The 18,836-nt window shown below is 37.8% G+C and overlaps 1 protein-coding gene across 1 annotated transcript; it reads left to right on the plus strand.

Annotated features, from left to right (window-relative positions):
* The first annotated feature begins 9,991 nt into the window (after positions 1-9,991).
* On the plus strand, positions 9,992-18,772 carry LOC112542932 (uncharacterized). Its single transcript, XM_088142812.1, has 8 exons — positions 9,992-10,203; positions 10,794-10,868; positions 11,797-12,093; positions 14,032-14,118; positions 14,361-14,385; positions 15,592-15,647; positions 16,361-16,392; positions 17,438-18,772. The coding sequence occupies exons 1-8, from the start codon at positions 10,182-10,184 to the stop codon at positions 17,573-17,575; spliced, it is 732 nt and encodes a 243-aa protein (XP_087998938.1). The 5' UTR covers positions 9,992-10,181; the 3' UTR covers positions 17,576-18,772.
* Positions 18,773-18,836: the final 64 nt, after the last annotated feature.

The following is an 18,836-nucleotide window of genomic DNA, read 5'->3' on the forward strand; positions in this document are numbered from 1 at the left end:
GTCAAGACTTGACGGGAGCTACGGACTCAGACGGCTGAAAGACAGCTAGGTGTCGACGCCTCGAGGGCTAAACGGAGATCTCACGCCGGTTCACGTTCCCACAATCCGCCTACGGCCCTACACTGTGTCCCAGCTCGGTTCCAGGAGAGATTTTGTGGCCTTATGCAGACTCTTTCCTCCTTCATGTGGAGAAATGAGCACAATTTGCGTGAACGTTCTTCAGAACCGCTATGCATCTTCCTAACCCCACTGACAGTCCAGAGCGTTGTGCAACCTTTGCTGGGCAAACTTAAGTAAAAGCCCGTCTCTCTCAGCCAAATGGTCCTGAGAATTTGTACGAATGTGTGATAGAACCAGGGTTGGCACATTTGCACCACAGGAAGGAAAATCGTAATGTTTGTTCAATTTTGGTTTGGCAAGGTGTGTGAATTCAGCTAGAGAACAACTGCGTTCCCACAGCATCCTAAGACAACATCAAATAAAGCATATGAAGGTTAATGGAATGTGCAGACCCAGCCTATGGTTGACATTCAATAAACGGCAGCTGATCTAATCAAATCTTTATGGCAGTCTTCCACCAATTTAAGAGGGTTTCAACAGAGAAATGAGAAACACTAATACTAAAATCCAAATTAAAAACTGTAAGATTAAAATTAGTTACATGAATGTTGGGTTTGAAGGGCATTATTTTAGTACACAATTTTATATTCTATATATATTTTATAGAGATATAGATATGTTTCACATAATGTATAACCATACCTGTAACAGTGCACTCTATTTTATTTCTAAAGGGTTAACCTGCTTTTGTTTTGTAAAGAGCACTGGTTTCTTCCCCCCCACCCCCATCTCTTTGCTGAATGCCCGATTGTCTTCGAATAAGCAATTAGCCGAGTACAAGCTCAATGTTGTACCAAGCTTTTTGCAACAGTTGTGAGGCCTTACATTCTAGAGAAAGATAAGAAGAATCTGGTATGCCATTCCCTTGGTAACCAGAAGAAAAAGTTACATTTAAGTTTACCTTCCTAAGAACCACCTTTCACTTGCTTAGACCATCCCCAAAACCCCATGTATGGGTATGAGGGGATGTACTATCTGATTACAGATTTAAATGTCTATAAAGGCTCTGATGTTTGTTTTGTGAGGTGTGATTCCTTCAACATTCCTTTCTAATGGGTGTTGATTGGAGTCACCCAGCTGTGTCTTGATCAAAATACATCTGTTATCTTAAAGAAGTCTCATCTCAAGTCTTCTTATTGGCTTTTTATTGAAACTTGGGAAATAAAAGTGCCATACATTTTCATGCACAGAATAGTGTAGTATTAATCCAAAAAATGTCTAAAGTCACATTTTTAATAACATTTAATAACATTTCTAATACATTAAAGAGAAAAAAGAATGTAAAAAGTAATACAGGTATCATAGATATAGCCTTTATCTAACCTACTTAATAAACCAAATATTAAATTATTAAGAATTAGGAGAGTAAAAGAAGAGAAAAAAATGCGAGATTGTTGCGCTGTTCATCTTTCCTTAGCTCATCTGTGCCTTAACTCCATAGGCCTGGGTTGCAAATGCTAGTAATGCAAATTTAGCAACCATGTATGTTCTTTTATGTCATATGAAATATGAAATATCAGATAGAATTCATCTGAGTGCCCAGGGAATAGCTGAAGTAAGGGTTCCAATAAAGAGTTTCTGAAATCTCTACGGAAGTTGGGTGTGAGACAAGGATTCAATGGTCCCTGAGCCACATGGACAGAATCTTCCTGCATAGGAATACTTTCAAGAACTGGTGATGGAAGAATATTCAGTTGGAACCATGAAATAACTCTCTGATATTTGACATTCATTTTTTCCTTTTATAATATTTTTATTGAAGTTTTACATATACAAAAACTAATACAAAACTAAAAAGATGTACAAACAAAAAAGAAAAAGAGAAATATTAAGAGAAAAGAAAGAAAGAAAAAGACATATAAAAAGTGACTTCCCCTCCCTCAAAACAAGTATAAACATTTACAGTAACGTAACACCTTCTCTAAAATTACAGAAAAAAACCCTCTTCTTCCCATTTCTCATCCCTAAACAATAGCCAAATTATAAAAAAAATCCATCAATTAATCTTATTCAGCAAAAGCATTAAGAGTACCAGTAATAGTAAACTATATATTTTAAGCTTAGACAAATAAATCTATTTTGCATTTTAACATAACTTTTTCTATAAGTAAAACATAAAAGATCTATCCCTTTAGGTCTAAGGAATACCAATCATAATAACATGTATATTTTAAACTAAGTCACATAAATTCCCTTTACATCTGTAAATCAATGTTTTACAATCCTGGTCAGGAAAAAAAAAAGATTCCAATAATAACAACTCAAAATCAGAACTTACACAGTTTAACCCTGATCCAATAAGTACACTTTGAACTCCTTTGTCTTCTTTTTAAGAGGCTCAATCTTCAAATTCAATCGCTTCTTCAAATAAGGTCCCAGATAATAATCTCTTATCATTTTCTCCCTGTCTGTTTTCAGAAACAACTTCAGAGATTTAGTATTTCCCTTCTGTGGATCCAAAGTAAAATAATTCTCAAAGTCACTCTTCTGATTTATGATCTGGATATCCCCTTTAATTATTAAAACATCAACCAGGAAAGTTCGTTTATCCATTACAACTCCTTTTTCCTTGTAGTCAAGCATTTTTTAATCCATTTTCACATCCATGGCATCTTTCCTCACGGGAGGCCCTCCACACAGTCACTCATGCCCTGATCACCTCCCAGATGAATTACTGCAATGCACTCTACATGGGGCTACCCTTGAAGAGTATCCGGAAGCTACAGCTGGCACAGAATGCAGTAGTGCAGACAGTTCTGAATGCCCCCAGGGGGGTCCATATAACACCACTGTTACGTGAGCTGCATTGGTTGCCAATTTGCTTCTGGGTCCAATTCAAGGTGTTTGTCATCACCTTTAAAGCTCTTTATGGCACAGGACCAGGTTATCTGAGGAGCCGTCTTGCCCCTGTTATATCAGCCCATCCTACTTGGTCCGGCAGAAGGGGCATGTTGCAGACCTCACCAGTCAAGGAATTTCAGCTGGTGGGATCTAGGAAGAGGGCCTTTTCTGCCATGACCCCCGCTCTGTGGAACAACCTACCAGCCGAGGTGCGGTGTGCCCCACTCTCATGGGCTTCAGTAAGAGTGTGAAATCTTGGCTATGCCAGATGGCCTGGGGGCCGGATGGGAGCTCACACTAGTGGAAGTGGCTTGTGGGGTAATTGATTTTACTCCCCTGTCATCTTGAATGTTTTTAGTTTTTATGTATAGGATTTGTTTTTCCAGCCTTTTTTAATTAATTAATTAATTAATTTTAATTAACTAATGGGGGCATTTATTTTTTAACTGTTTGTGGGTTTTAATTGTGAGCCACCCAGAGTCACTATATAAATTGTTATATAAATTGTTTTAACAAACAAACAAGCAAGCAAGCTAAAAGCAGGATTTTTCTAAGGAACTGCTGAGAGAAAAATCATATCAACAATGATGCAGTTCAATCAAAGAAAGTGTGAGATATATAAATGGTTAGGTGTGATAAACTGGCAACTCTTCTCCAGAGCTACACCAAAATTCCCCTCTCTTTCGACAGTGCTGTTGAACAGTGTAGCTCTTGGATCTTCAGAAGCGCTTGGGAGTGTCAGCATGTTAGCTTAAAACAGATGCCCTTTCCCCTTAGCTCGCTGGGCTGCCCTTTGCAGGTGTGCACAATCCAGAAAAACGTGCAGCTTCTTTAAAATGTTGCAGAGAGAGGTTGTGTTCACATTCCTGTGCATTTTCAAGGGTTTGTGGAGACTGAATCCAAAGGGCTTCACAGCTCTAAATGTTGTAACACTGCTCATTTTTCAAAACCATGAAAAATGGCAAGAAACAGCTTTCCTTTTTCTTGGATATAGAAATAATAATATGAGGATAATATTAAAATTATCCTTCTTTGATTAATAAAATGAAACTGGGCTTGGTATTTATTCATCCTGCCAATTTTTACGGAGAGGAGAAAACTGTGGTTTGAAATAAAGCACATGATGCTGCTGGATGTTTAACCAGGAAAAATGAAAACAATGTAATGGATTACATATTAATTGGAGTTTATGGCTTTCAGTAAACAAAATCCTGTTATCTGTAATATATATACCACCACCACCACGTTCTACAAATTACTGTATGCCTATCTAGTAGATAAGAGATCAGCAGTTCTATCTTTGGGGGTCATGTCACTTGTTACCACTAGATGGACCTCCAAAATTAGATAAAAATGGCCCAGATCTCATGAGACAGCTTAAGTCTTCTGAAATCTTGTCATCTTGGCCATTTTTAAGTTTTTAAAGTTTTTTTTTTTTTTTAAATAAATGGGGTTGTGACATTGGGTGAAACTGCATTTAGGCAATTGCTGCTTGAAAAAGTTGATAACCCTGCACTGAGAATGAAATCTTGAAATCATACATTTCTACACACACAAAATTCCTTGAGATATTAGGCACTGAATGAATACACGAGATATTGGAGAAAGCCTAGGGTTGGAAAGAGACTAGATTTTGCATACTTTCTTCTTAACTATTTCTTTAACTTTGAAGGGCATTATTTTGATACACAATTTTATATTCTATATATATACAATTTTATATTATATTATATTATATATATATATATATATATATATGCTTCACATCATGTATAACCATACCTGTAACAGTGCACTCTATTTTATTTCTAAAGGGTTATGTTGCTTTTGTTTTGTAAATTGCAGGGGTTTCTTCCCCCCCCCCATCTCTTTGCTGAATGCCCGATTGTCTTCGAATAAGCAATTAGCCGAGTACAAGCTCAATGTTGTACCAAGCTTTTTGCAACAGTTGTGAGGCCCGACATTCTAGAGAAAGATAAGAAGAATCTGGTATGCCATTCCCTTGGTAACCAGAAGAAAAAGTTACATTTAAGTTTACCTTCCTAAGAACCACCTTTCACTTGCTCAGACCGTCCCAACTTGTATGGGTATGAGGGGATGTACTATCTGATTACAGATTTAAATGTCTATAAAGGCTCTGATGTTTGTTTTGTGAGGTGTGATTCCATCAACATCTCTTGTTAATGTGTTGATTGGGGTCACCCAGCTGTGTCTTGATCAAAATACATCTGCTATTCATCAGAAGTCTCATCTCAAGTCTTCGTATTGGCTTTTATTGAAACTTGGGAAATAAAAGTGCCATACAACTTAAAAAAAAATAGGCTGGCAAATCCCTTAATGGTGACAAGGATAAGAGAATAACTTATTAAGGAAGTATTTTTTCCCAGTACACATTTACAGTGTATGGACTGCAATTGCAACTGCAGATGGGGAGAAAGAATTAAAATATTCTTTGCTTGAAATTTATTTATTTGAAGCCACATAGTTGCCAGCCGGGGGATTGCCTCTCTTTAGCCCTAAGAATTAGAGGAAGCATCAGTGCCTGCAAGTTCTGAAGTGACACCCACCCTTTGGAACATCTTCCCCCCTCCCAAGTCCAGATTTGCCCTGACTTGCTGGCCTTTCATGAGGCATTAAAAACTTGGCTCTGCCCCAAGCCGGGGCCCTGGTATCATGGGTGAGCCCGCTTCTTGGTTATATTGATTATTGTGAGATGTTGTGATTGTTCACGATTGCTGTTTTTGGCTGTTTTGTGTTATTTATGTTTTTAATTATTTATTGTGTTTCTACTCTGTTTTCAGTTTTCTCTAATTGTTAGCCATCTGGAAACATGTATATGAGATGGGTGGCCTCTCAAACAAACAAACAAACACACACAGTTATTGGATAAGCAGTTGGCTCTCAAGCCCTTTTTCTACACTGCTTTATTGCTGACATTTCAGAGCAAATCATCAAACAACTACCTGCAGATGTCCACTTTTAGGAAAAAGGCCACTGGAAGGTGTGGGTGGGGCTAGAAAGGCAGACTAGAGGTTAGTATAAAAAATCAGGGCTGCAGGATTCTTTTTTTTCTTTCTTGGAAATACTCCAGAAAAATGTACTATTTTCTATAAGAATTTCCTCTCAATTCATATGGATTTTATTTTTTGCCAACTTGCTTCCATCCCATTTTACTAGCCATTGCAGATAGTCAGTTGCCTCCTCTTTTCCAAACACACTCACACAATCTGCATCTGGAAGAGGGAGACAATAGCAGTACATGTCTTGGAGTACATGCCAATTATGCTAAATTAATAAAAGGTCTGCAAAGGGAAGGGAACCTCTGAATACATATATCGACATTTTGTAAGCATGATGAGCTGTAAATATGTTATTTATTTGATTTATATCCCACCTTCATTTTGTACAACTCAAGATGGTGCACTTAATGTTCCCTCCTCCTATTTTCTCCACAACAGCCACCCTTGAGTGAGTTAGCCTGAGACAGAATGATTGGCCCTAAGTTTCTCAGCTGGCTTCCATGCCTAAGGGAGAAGCAGAATTCCTGGTTCTATTCCGGCATCTTAACCACCACATCAGACTGCTGTTAGTGTTCTTTGCAATAAGCCTTTACAAAGAGATATAAAAAGGAGATGATAAAACTAATTCAAAATGCAGCATGATGGACTATTGAACTGAGAATGAGTGTATACATTTTAAGAATTAAAGAATTAAATTGAAAAATGAAAGCTGGCATTTACCTAATTTATATTAATCTTTAGGTGCACATGCTAAAGCCAATTGATGTGGGGGTTTCATAAAGTGTGAAGCCTCGATGACCATCCATCCCTGTTCTGTAGGATTGGGAGACAAGTTCATGCAGGAGCTCAGATCGTATAGAAGGACTGATGCACTTACGATCCTTCAGATTTTCACTGATGGCAGACATGGGGGCAGAGGGAAAAATAATGTTAAGTATTTAGCCCATGTACTGAGAGCCATGCCTCCATATGTACAACGATCCCTCCTTGTGTTCTTTGTGTTCTTTGAGCATGTGAAGAGGATGCTTGTTTCACAACAACTAGAGTTTATTGAGAGTCATCAGCAAAAATAGATCAGCTCCACCGTTTGAATCAAATGTTACTCTTCAAAAGGTATAGTATTTCGGAAAGATTTGTCTTCTTGGCAGTTTCAAAGCCCTTGACCTGACCCTAACTTTCATCTCTACTAAGATCTAAATTGTGGTCTTTCCTTTCAATCTCAAAGCCAAGCTGTTGTGATGGGAGGAGCTGGGAGGCTCATGTAAGCATTATTCAAGAGCCCTGTTGATATCTGAATCTCCCTTCCTTCTGACAGTTCAATCAAAAGGAAAGGCTAAGAAACAATAATATTGAAGAAGAGACTTCAGTTTTGCCATGAGGAGTTTCTGGCTGTTCTGTGAGTTAAAGGGATCAGCTGGACCCAACAAAAGGATAGTGCTAGTGGAGAATGTGATCAGAAGCAGAAGTACCAAACTGGGTTGGGCAAAAGAAAATGTGTGCAGAACATGTAGAGAAAAAAGCAGAGGGAAATCACGTGGACCAGTGGGCAATTAAAAAAAAATGATGAAAAGGAAGTAACACATGCTGTGAGCAGGACAAAAAATGTACAGGTGCAAGTGTAAATGATATAACTGGGTAAATGCTAAAATATGCTTATGGAGTGGCTGGGCAACTTGTTTAATGCCTGTGTAAAGATTGCATCAGTAGCATGATGTGTATGTATGCATGCATGAAATTATCTTCCAGCAATTTTCATATTATTTCAGAGGGATACTAAATATGCTTCCAGACATAGAAAAGAAGAAACAGAGTCAAATTTACATAGCTGCCTTTCTCATGCATGCGATCATGTCAGAATTTGGCTTCCCATTGGGACTGATTTGAGAATGTTAGATTTTGGTTTGATCCATCATGATTCTCTTATGTTCTTATCATTTTGAAACAATTTTTAATACATTTGGGCCTGTCTGCCTGCCTTCCTTCTTTATATGTTGTAGCTAGAATATTTCTGAATGCAAATTACACATCAATTAAAAAAGGAAGTAATTGCTGCTATTGAGCTTACATCTAAAAAGATAATATAAAAAGCAGGTGGAGCAGAAAAAGAAAAATGAGAGTGCCAAAGTCCAAATTCTTGATGTTATATGGATGTTATAATGATCGCACCCAGATATATATTGTAAATAATATAATGAAGTCTGAAAATTGCTGCTCTTGCTTTCATGATAACAATACAACGAGAAGAATTATAGAACAACTTATAAAATTTACTCCAAGCTGTAACATAAGAGAAAACTGATACCCAATGTTTTACAGATTGCCTACAATTTCCATCAATAATTGCCAAAACAGACATATCATACAGTAGTATATGTTGGAAATGCCACAAGACAGAAGGAACATTCTACCACATGTGGTAGACATGCAACCCACCCACCCCACAATGTATTGGAAAGACATACACAGAACCATTCAGAGAATCTTAGAAATCAAATTTGAAATACTCTGGTTTCCCTTCAGATCATATAAATCTTTTGCCTTCAGAGTTTGGTTTCTAAAGTTTTTGTCTATAAATACTTTTAAATTGGTTGGATTACAAAGAAGGGGGAAGTCAGAAACCTAATAGTTATCTATATTATTTTCAGTAGTTCCTTTCCTTTCCTTTCCTTTCCTTTCCTTTCCTTTCCTTTCCTTTCCTTTCCTTTCCTTTCCTTTCCTTTCCTTTCCTTTCCTTTCCTTTCCTTTCCTTTCCTTTCCTTTCCTTTCCTTTCCTTTCCTTCCCTTCCCTTCCCTTCCCTTCCCTTCCCTTCCCTTCCCTTCCCTTCCCTTCCCTTCCCTTCCCTTCCCTTCCCTTTCCTTTCCTTTCCTTTCCTTTCCTTTCCTTTCCTTTCCTTTCCTTTCCTTTCCTTTCCCCTTTTAAAATATCTATTTATTTATCACATTTGTCACTGCCCATCTTGTTAAAAAGTGACTCTGGGTGGTTTACAGAAGAGATTACACCCATTAAAATAAATATAAATACGGGTAAATACGGAGGGTAGGGGCCCACCACACCTCTGGGGGGAGAATATTCCAAAGGGCAAGGGCAACGGCAAAGAAGGATCTCTTCCTGGGCTTTACCAGCCGACATTCTCTCACTGACAGGGTCTGCAACATGCCCTTTCTGCCTGACCAGGTGGGATGGGTTGATGTAATAGGGGTGAGATGCTCCCTCAGGTAACCTGGACCCATGCCATGTAGGGCTTTAAAGGTGATGACCAACACTTTGAATTGGACCTGGAAGCAAACTGGCACCAATGCAGCTCCTGCAGCAGAGGTGTTATATGTGGCATCCTTGGGGCACCCAAGATTGTCTGTGTGGCTGCAGAAGGCAGAGGAGGCAGAGATACAGAAAAAGATAAATGTATGAAATCTTTCTCCAGAAAGATTTCTCTCACAGAGGGTGGAGGGAGAACTCTCCAAAACCCTTAGTGTGTGTGCGTGTGCATGTGTGTAAAAGCTCAGGAAGCAAAGGGAAGATAAAGTCTGTCTTTTGTGGGAGACAGTTTCCTTAGCTCCTATTAGTTCTGTTGGTGGCCAAAACGTGATGTAAAAAATAGATTTTGGTTGAAAACCAAGTGTCGATGCAAGTCCCACTTATGTGTTCACATGCAACCTGCTTAATCGAAAGAGATGACTAACTCTTAAAGGATGGAAGTGCTTACTTGTATTTGTCGTGAATATTATTTGTGTTTGTAGCGAGCATTAGAAATTGGCTGAACTTCATTCTTTCCAAATCAGGGGATGTGAAACCCGTCTGCAGCAGTACAGATGATCTTTTGAGGTTTTATCTACCACAAACGGAAGCTTTTCATCACAGTGTATGACTTGAAAGAAGAGCGTGAACTAAAATGGTTTGTGTATATCCGTGTGCAGTTGAGGTCAGAATTTTTGAGAGTGGGGAGATGAAATAGGGAAAGGAACTTGCTTCTATCCCTCATGTTAGTATTTAAGAGATTGCACTTGGCAGGCAGAGGCAAAGAATACACCAGATGACCTTGCTCAAGGTTTGACGACCAATTGAAGGCTGAGTATGGGTTGATGGTCTTGTTCCTTTCAAAAGAGCTAGCCATTTCCAGCAGCTTGTGACTGAAGCAAAGAGATGGAAAACAGAATGAACCAGCTGCTTATGCTGGAACCTTGAAGAGTGACACATCAATTATGAAATTCTTTTCCCTTTTCTGTGAGTTGGAAGAAACCATGTCCTTATAGAACAAGACTATGTAGGAATATTTTTTTTGGAGAGAAACCTCTTTCTCCATTTATTTGAGGGGATTTATTTGAGGGAATTTTCCCCATGAGGCTGTATGTGCATGTATGCCTGTGAGTGTGTGTTTCTGTGGAACTGGCTCCTGAACAGGTAACCTCCACCCCATAGTAAACTATAAGGAATTGGAGAATTGGACCTTTCCAAGAAGTGACGACATATTATTTCAACTTGAAATGGTGATTTCTAACAATGATGGAATAAAAGTAATGCTTTTTGTACTTTGTAGCATTATTTTGGGGTGCTCATTAAGCCATTATGTGATCTGCTCTGGATGTGGACAGAACAAAGCCTTACGTCTGCACTTTGAACAGTTTACTTCTGAGTAGGCATCTCTAAATCTGAATTAGTAGTCCCAGTGAGGTTAAGAATCAAATCAAATGGGCTATGGACTTTATCAATGTACTCATTTGTGAACCAGTCCGTTCATTTCAATACATTTTCTTTTTAAAAGGGGATGTTTTAAATTTCCTGAATCTTTCTCAATGTATGCATTTTTATTACAGTGGCTCAGCTTGTAATTCCCTGTTGTTTGGCCAAAAGTGTTGCTGACAGCTATGTAGGACGATGTAAATCTCCAGGTGAGTATGAAATTACAGTCTTTCCAAATAATGTCTGCAAATGTATTCCACAATCTTCCTAGCTCATTCAGGGAATTTCATAGGATTTGGAGGCTTCTGACATTGTCATCTTCCATTTGTAATGCTTTCTAATTATCTTCTGTTTTTCTCCTTCGCCCAAAAGAAATTAGGGTCAGTATTCTTTGATTGGTTGGTAGTGCTAGGAAGTATCCTAAAATTTTGGGAAGGGAAATATTGCTCACTTACCACTTTCGTTCTTAAAAAGGGCAAATTAAAAAACGATATACTGATCTGAAATGCTGCCCGCTAGATGCTTAATCCCAGTGCAATGGTTGTTGAGCTGATCTTTATAGATATAGATTTGCGTTTTTTTTATCTTCCAGATTATTTTCTATCGATTCCCTGCTTGTCTGATTGCTAGCATAGTTTAATTCTCATGACTGCTCGTCTGTGTGATTTTGGCACTGTTGTAGCAGTTCATGTAGGGCGACTAGTGATGACTAAAAAGTTGATAATAAACACAAGAGGAACGCCTGGTCAAGGAATTCTGCTTCCGGTTAGAATTCTCCAAGACTTAGATGTACCTGGGACACTGAATATCTTGCAAAAGAGATGATGCATCTGTAATATGAATGGCCACTTGGGTAGGTTTGCAAGCAACATTCATTAGCATCACATGTAAAAGAAACATTCTAACTTTCTGAACGTAAGACATGGATCACGTAAATGAAGTCAGAACATAAAATGTGACATATTTTAATCAATAGTAATATCAGTTGAAAGTCATTGCTGTTTCCAAACAATGAAGCAGGCAGATGATCTCCACGAGAGAGGTTAGAAATTCAATATACAGAGCTCCTCATAATTTTTCAGTGAGTTTAAGTGTTTCTTCTTTCCTGATTCTCTCTCTCTCCCATTACTGTTCTAGGTGAACTTCCAGCCCCACAGTTTTTCCTGAATGGAAGTTCAGTGCAAGAGGGAGAGTGGGTCCTCTTGCAATGCTTGCATAGCAATGAATTTGAGGTGAAAAACTTTTATTTCTGTAAAGATGGGCATCCCCTTTCAACTCCCACTGCCTTGTTATATGATGGGATTTACAAGGTGTCACTCCAGATCTCGCAGCAAAGTGCAGGCCAGTATAGCTGCGGGTATCAAAGTATGGACAGGAAGAGCCAGACGAAGAAGTCTGCCCACAGCGCTGCTCGGAATCTGACTGTCGTATCAGGTAAGAATCTTGAAAGGAACCTATTGGGAGGAATCGAGGGCATCTTAGCATCTGGAGAGGAGCATTGATTCTTTCTCCAAGAGATGGTAAATGTGTGCAATTTGCACACATGATGCCCTGAGTGAGTGTGTGTGTTTTGCATGAGTTCAAATTTTTTCATAACACTCCTGTTCCATAGACAGTGAAGACACTGAGTTCACAATGGACCACAAAAGTCAATCTCCCAGTAGGAAATAAATCAACAGTCAAGTCTCTTTAGTGACATAATTACCTTCTTAAATAGGAGCTATTGCTGTGACTTTCCTCTATAGCAAAGAGCAACGAAAGGCAGGAGTGGTCTAATTTGGGAGTAAAGTAATCAGAAAATACCATCAGTCCATTCATTGTTTCCTTGATTCTATAAATATTAGCATCTTGCTTTTTATTTTTTGATGTAAAAAAATGAACTAGGCCAGTTTTGTTTCAATAGCAATCAAAAAAATTTTGGACTGTTTTCAAGAGATACAGTTATTGTTTTCTCTCTCTCTCTCATATAATATATGAGATATATTTTAATTGTGAAGAATTGTCTTCAACAGGTACAATTATTGTGTTCTCTCTCTCCCTCTCCCTCTCCCTCTCCCTCTCATCTATCTATGTTCCAAACTTCAGAGGACAGACGGTGCTTGCTGAAGGTCAATATTAACCTCTTTAAAAGCTTTGAAATTCAACAAAGGAATGTACAGAATTTGATTAAGGGCTGCAACTTCACAGCTACATCTTGTCCACCTCATCTTAAAAAGAAGTAAACTAAAAAGCAATCCAAATACATAATCCTAAATAGATATGCTCTGATATGAGGCACCTCGCCATATATGAGGTTTCTTCTCTCAGCTGCACACTAAGCTAACTCCTTTTTATTAAGACTACGTGTGTTCCACATACAATTAGGAAGTGCTACAGGCCTTGAGCAACTACAGCACTTCTAGAAGAAGCTGTGCTTGCAAATGAATAAGATTCAGAGAATTTCTTCCAAACCACTAGATTATGTTCAGTGTATATGCACACGCACACAATGAATTAACTTCATGCAGAAAGAGTCTCCAAATTGGTTGAGTGATTGATTTAATCAGTTTGCATTGCAGCTCAATCAGGCAGGCAATTCTGGGTGCCTTACATACTAAGATTAAAAACAACAATAATCTAATAAGAATAAACAATGATACCCAATGGAAAATTGGGAAAAACCAAACTTAGTCACAACCATAAGATATAAATCCAGTATCAGGGAGTGAATCAAAACACACCTTCCTGGTCTTTAAAGATTTGCCACAGGATGGAAGCACTGGGGCTGTACAGATCACTAATTTTTCCTGTCAGGAACTCAGGATAGTTTGATCAGCAGGATACACAGTGATAATCTGGTGGTTCATAGGGAATTTATGGAATTGGTTATCAGTGACCCGCATTGTTTGACCCTTGTCTGTTCCTGCTACTTTATGAAACCAAATAGCCAACTAACTTGCTTCTTCATAACACTAAACAGACTGAAAACATGTCCTACTGGATTCCCAGATTTTATCAAGCTAAGTGTTGTTTCTTTTTGGCTTAGCATGATGTCCAAACCCACCCTCTCTACATTAGGCTTTCTTTAGTGTTACACTAAAAACCAGCTATGGAGCATTTTCTTGTGGCTATGGGGCTGCACTTTGTGCTTTAGCAGTTATTTTGGCCTAAAAGTAAGTGAGGTTGTGGGTGGTGGCATCATTTCATCAGCCAAATTTTTGGATCACTATCTCAGGGTCTTGGGTAGCCACAAATGTGGTCCTGGAGGCCATATGCAAGATGTTGACATTCAGTTGCCTACATCTGGCTTAGCATGGTTTATGAACTAGGTAGTCCATGTCAGGAGGTAAATTTCCCTTCTAATCTAATTCAGATCAATATTTGTTTTTACAGAAGGAAAAAGGCCAGTTCTGGCGCGAATTACACCTTTCACCATCATTTTATTTCTGGGTTTCTTGCTCTGTTTCCTGCTTAAAAAATGTAAGTGAAAGGAACTCTTAAATGAAACAGATTATTTTGCTTACTTCCCACCTGAGTTTTGATCCAGTTTTGGACTGGAAATGCCTTTGGTTTCCCTGATAGATTATTTATACAAGAAAACAAAAGGGGGATAAACCTTCTTATTCCTGAAATGTGTTTGATATCTCTGTCCCATTGAATCTTTTTGGTGTGAATGAGGGAGCCTGGGATTACTTCATGTTTCTTTCTTTCCTTTATTTTAGATGCCACTTCCAAGAGATGTTCATGGTAGGAAAAAACCCTGTTCATCTTGTTTTGTGCGATTCTATGAAATATTTGGTAGAGGTCTTCATTGTTGGGCAGAGTGATAATCACAAACATTCTTGTTTGTGCAGAGCGCAGCAAAAATTCTAGGAAAATATTAGTTATGAAAGTAAATATAATGTAATGTTTATTTTTTATTTTTTAAAGAAATTTAGTTAGAAAATATATATTAAGTGGTGTTTATTGATAAAAATGTAAATTTGTTTTTGCAGTTTACCTGAAGGAAAAGACTGAGAAGCTAGATCAGGCATGCATGTAATCACTTGATTACTCTATTAATTGAGTAATTTTGTGTATAATACCCCATCACAGATTAATAACCTTAGACAATATTTTTGGATTACTTGACGCTACAAATTCAGATTATCTCCGAAACATCATAAATTAATATAGAACAAGACTGTGAATTAGCGCAACCTGATCAGAAATTTGTTTAATATTTCATTTCATCACACTCATAAAGATAGGATTAGAGATGTGGTGGGAAAAGGTATTCCTCCAGACACATTTGAGCTGCATTCATTGCCAAACCTATGAGATCCCCCCCCCCTCCACCCTACATGTGAACTGCTGAAAGTGCCCTTGCCGTACATCATTCACAGCGAGCTGAACTGGTCCTGATAGCGACAGGAGAGAGAACCAGATAAGAACCAGTGGCCGAGTAAACCAAATTGATATTCACTGGCCATATCTCAAAGACAGTGTAACTGCCATGCTGACCTAGTGGGAAGGGATAAATAATAATAAGGTCACCCAGATGGTTTGATCGAAAACATTCCACCATCATGCTGTAATTACACTGTGAATGAAGTAGGCCAAAGGTATGTAAGCTGTGATTCTGCTTTTGCTCAGGGCTGCTCAGCAAGATGCCAGTGCTTTGCTGCAGGCTAGATGTACAGGGCTTGTTGTTTGCATGCTTAATAAATTTATGTTGTATCTTCAAAGGGATTTGGTTGATTTAAGTGAGCTAGATTTTGGCCATGACAGGTAGAAAAGAAACGAGTATATTTCCTGCAAATGTTTGCCTGCCCTGCATTAGTTTGCCTTTGTAATTATTATAAATAATTAGTCTGCATTTGTAGCTGATCTTTCTCTCCAAAGAAAGTGGTACTTTCTAATGGCAGAGATACTGTAATGGCACAAATGAAATTCGTTTCCTACTTTTCACAGGGAAGAAGCTCCAGTCAAGAAGAAACATACTGAGGCTTCCGAGGAACAAATCAATTGTAAAATAATTCTCTTTCTGCTTGCAATTAAGGAAATGAAATATGTATTTGTATCAAATTCAATAGCATATTACAGTGCCTACATGCCATTGAATTTTGAACATAGTTTTTCTTCAACTTAATGGTTAAATTTTAAAGATTTTAGAGACAAACTAGTAATCTAAGTATTGGTTTGTATGCTGCCAGATCATACAGACTTATGGCAGCTTACAATAAGATGCAATTAGAAATGTCACAATAATTATTAAAATGTCCACAGTGATAACTAATCCAAAAATTAAAACATACACATATATACCTGCCACACATTTAGAGAGAACCGAAGCAGTTACAAACTTATGGAGAAATTCTAAATCTCTGGCTTTTCTTTAATCAAGAATTTGACTTGAAATTCTTTACTCATTGTGGTAAGTCTATTGTAGAGCACTATAGTTTTCACTTTCATGCTTTTTGCTTCAAATTTGTGGGAAGCTACAGGCTCCCCATTTTCAGCCACAGTGATTAAAGAAGCTCCAGGTAATTAGTTGCCCATTCCTGTCCTAGAAACAAATCCCACATAATCCAATGGAATTTATTAAGGTATTACATAGAATTGCCACTAAATGCATAAGTTCCTGTCAACATACCCTTACTCTCATTTCAAATCAGTTAAAATGATGAAGTTCTTTGATGTCATGTACTTTGTGAATATTTACTGCAACTGTTCTCCTTAGATGCTGAGATTGTGAGATTCAGCAAAGCTCTGGTGAGTAAATCAATATCATGAGCGTGGATTGCAACAGTGTAGTTTATTAACTTCTGCCTAATCCAGGGTTATACTTCAGGCTCTGAAGTGTTAATTTTGGAGATAAGCATCTATACATGTATTTTAAAAATGTCTAAACTGTTCTTTATCCCAAGGGATTCCAGGCAGCATAAAAAGTGATGGGAAAAAAGTCACAACAATATTGCCTTGCAACAATAGATCAAAAATCCAAGTATTTCTGGGGTAGAAATGTTCTTTATTGGAAATGAACAGAACAGAAAATGTTTTTGGTACTCCATACAGAAACACCTGAAAATTTCATGGATTCCTTTGGAAGTGGCCAACACATTCAGAAACATCTGTGTGGGAAATGGCCATATCATTAACATTTTCCATGTTGATGCTGCTTATTATAATAGATATGGACATAACAAGGATGGAGCATGGACATTGGAAATTATATATATATGTGTGTGTGTATGTGTGTGTATATATATGTGTGTATGTGTGTATATATATGTGTGTGTGTGTGTGTATATATATGTGTGTGTGTGTGTATGTATACTGTATAAAACACCTTAATAGAACAATGATCAGTTAGCTGAGTTTCGTCTCTTTTGCTAACATGACGAGTTTGTACATTTCCCTATGTATATTACATATGGTCTCTCCACTATCTGTAAATTACTCAACTATTTCAGGTGTAATGGTGAGCACTATTCTGTTGTCTGTATTGAATTAGCATTCATATACCAGTCCCCCTTGCTTCTATACATTAAATGGAATAGGAATGTCCTATTCCTATTCCTATTCTCCATCCTTTATTTTATTTCAACCATCAAAATGAGAAGTTCAAAAGGATATGCCACGTAAGCTAAGACTGCATCAAAGACAATTTGTGGACTTGTGCAGTTTTTTCTATTGCCAAAATACATAAAATACAATAATACAATAATAAAATAATAAAATAAAATATTGGTAAATGATTTCTGCTGTTCCTTCAGAGTTTCCAGATGACTCATTTTCTGTGATTTTCACTTCCAAGGAACCAACATCCCAGACTGTAGAAGATATATATATAGCTATGGCAAAAGATATATATATACCTATGGCAGAAGATATATATCTGCCTATGGCTGCAGTGCGCAAACATCTTAACTGTGATGATACAGTTGCTTTGTGAACCTCAGTCACTGTACAGGAAGATTCTGCAACATGAATGGGAATTGATAACGGAGGAATTTGGAAGTCCTGAAAAGATCTGAAGACTGTTTCATCTGATCCTCTTCCTTCTTGACGTGAAATGCTGTTCAGGTTTTACAGCTGTGGAGCTCTCAACAAGCATTGGGTCTGCATAACTCTTGCCCTTTTGCTGATACTGTTGCAACAGTCAAGTTCCTAACTCGCATGGAAGCCAAGCACAAATGTCGGTGGAGATATCACTGCAGCAAATTTGGCAGGATAGTAGGATTTATAAATACCAAGCACTTTGTAAGTGTGTACCTGAATGAAACTATTCTCTCTGTGGCTTCATAATTTATTGGCAACAAATCTGTTTCAGTTCTGTAACTGAGTTGTAAGTTCTTGTCTATTGATCTGGGCAAAAAAAACCCATGCTTCATGTGGAAATTCTTGACAGTATGAAATTTGGATCCCAACTAAGAAGTGACATTTTAGTCTAATGATGGGCAAGCTAAGGAATGCCACATGGGTTCCCTAAACCCCTTTTTACAGCCCTCAGACCACTTTCAGAGTATCGCTGCTGAAAACTGAGGCATAGAGAACACTGTACTGTCAGCTGTAATGTGAGCTTAACATAGGCCCTATCTCTGTTTGCTGAATCATAGCACAAAGATGCTATGGCTTGTCATCATGATATTGCCTTCATCTTGTCACTAACCTAATCACTTTGTGAAGATGAAAGGAACATCATTTTGACTTTGTGAGTGAGACAGCTGATCTGTATAGATGGTAAAGTGATATTTCTCCTCCTCTCCTCCCTCCCTCCCTTTTCTCTTGCAATAAAAGGGTTAAAATAAAAAAGCTACCATAATAACAAAACTACAGTAACATAATAACAATAACAATAATAATATTGACAGCATCCAAGGGCATCTTGAAGGTATATAAAATCTCTTAGTCATTATCACATTGGATGAAAATTAGGTGATTGGCCATGAATTGATTCAATGGCAAAAGAGGCAGGATGGAGATCAGCAATGGGGAAGCAAATGTCCTGCTGGTATAGTTCTTTGCTAAATTAAGAACAGTGGATAACCCAGCCCAGCAGTGGAGAAAGCAACATATATACAAACCCATTACTCAATTTGCAGTAAGCAATACAGGTGAAACTCGAAAAATTAGAATATCCTGCAAATGTTCATTTATGTCAGTAAGGCAATTCAAAAGGTGAAACCAATATATGAGATAGACGCATTACATGC

The sequence above is a fragment of the Python bivittatus genome, unplaced genomic scaffold (genome assembly GCF_059951505.1).
Source record: "Python bivittatus isolate LINGU-HERP-01145 unplaced genomic scaffold, Pbiv_v1 ctg000440_np1212, whole genome shotgun sequence".
Lineage (NCBI taxonomy): Eukaryota > Metazoa > Chordata > Lepidosauria > Squamata > Pythonidae > Python > Python bivittatus.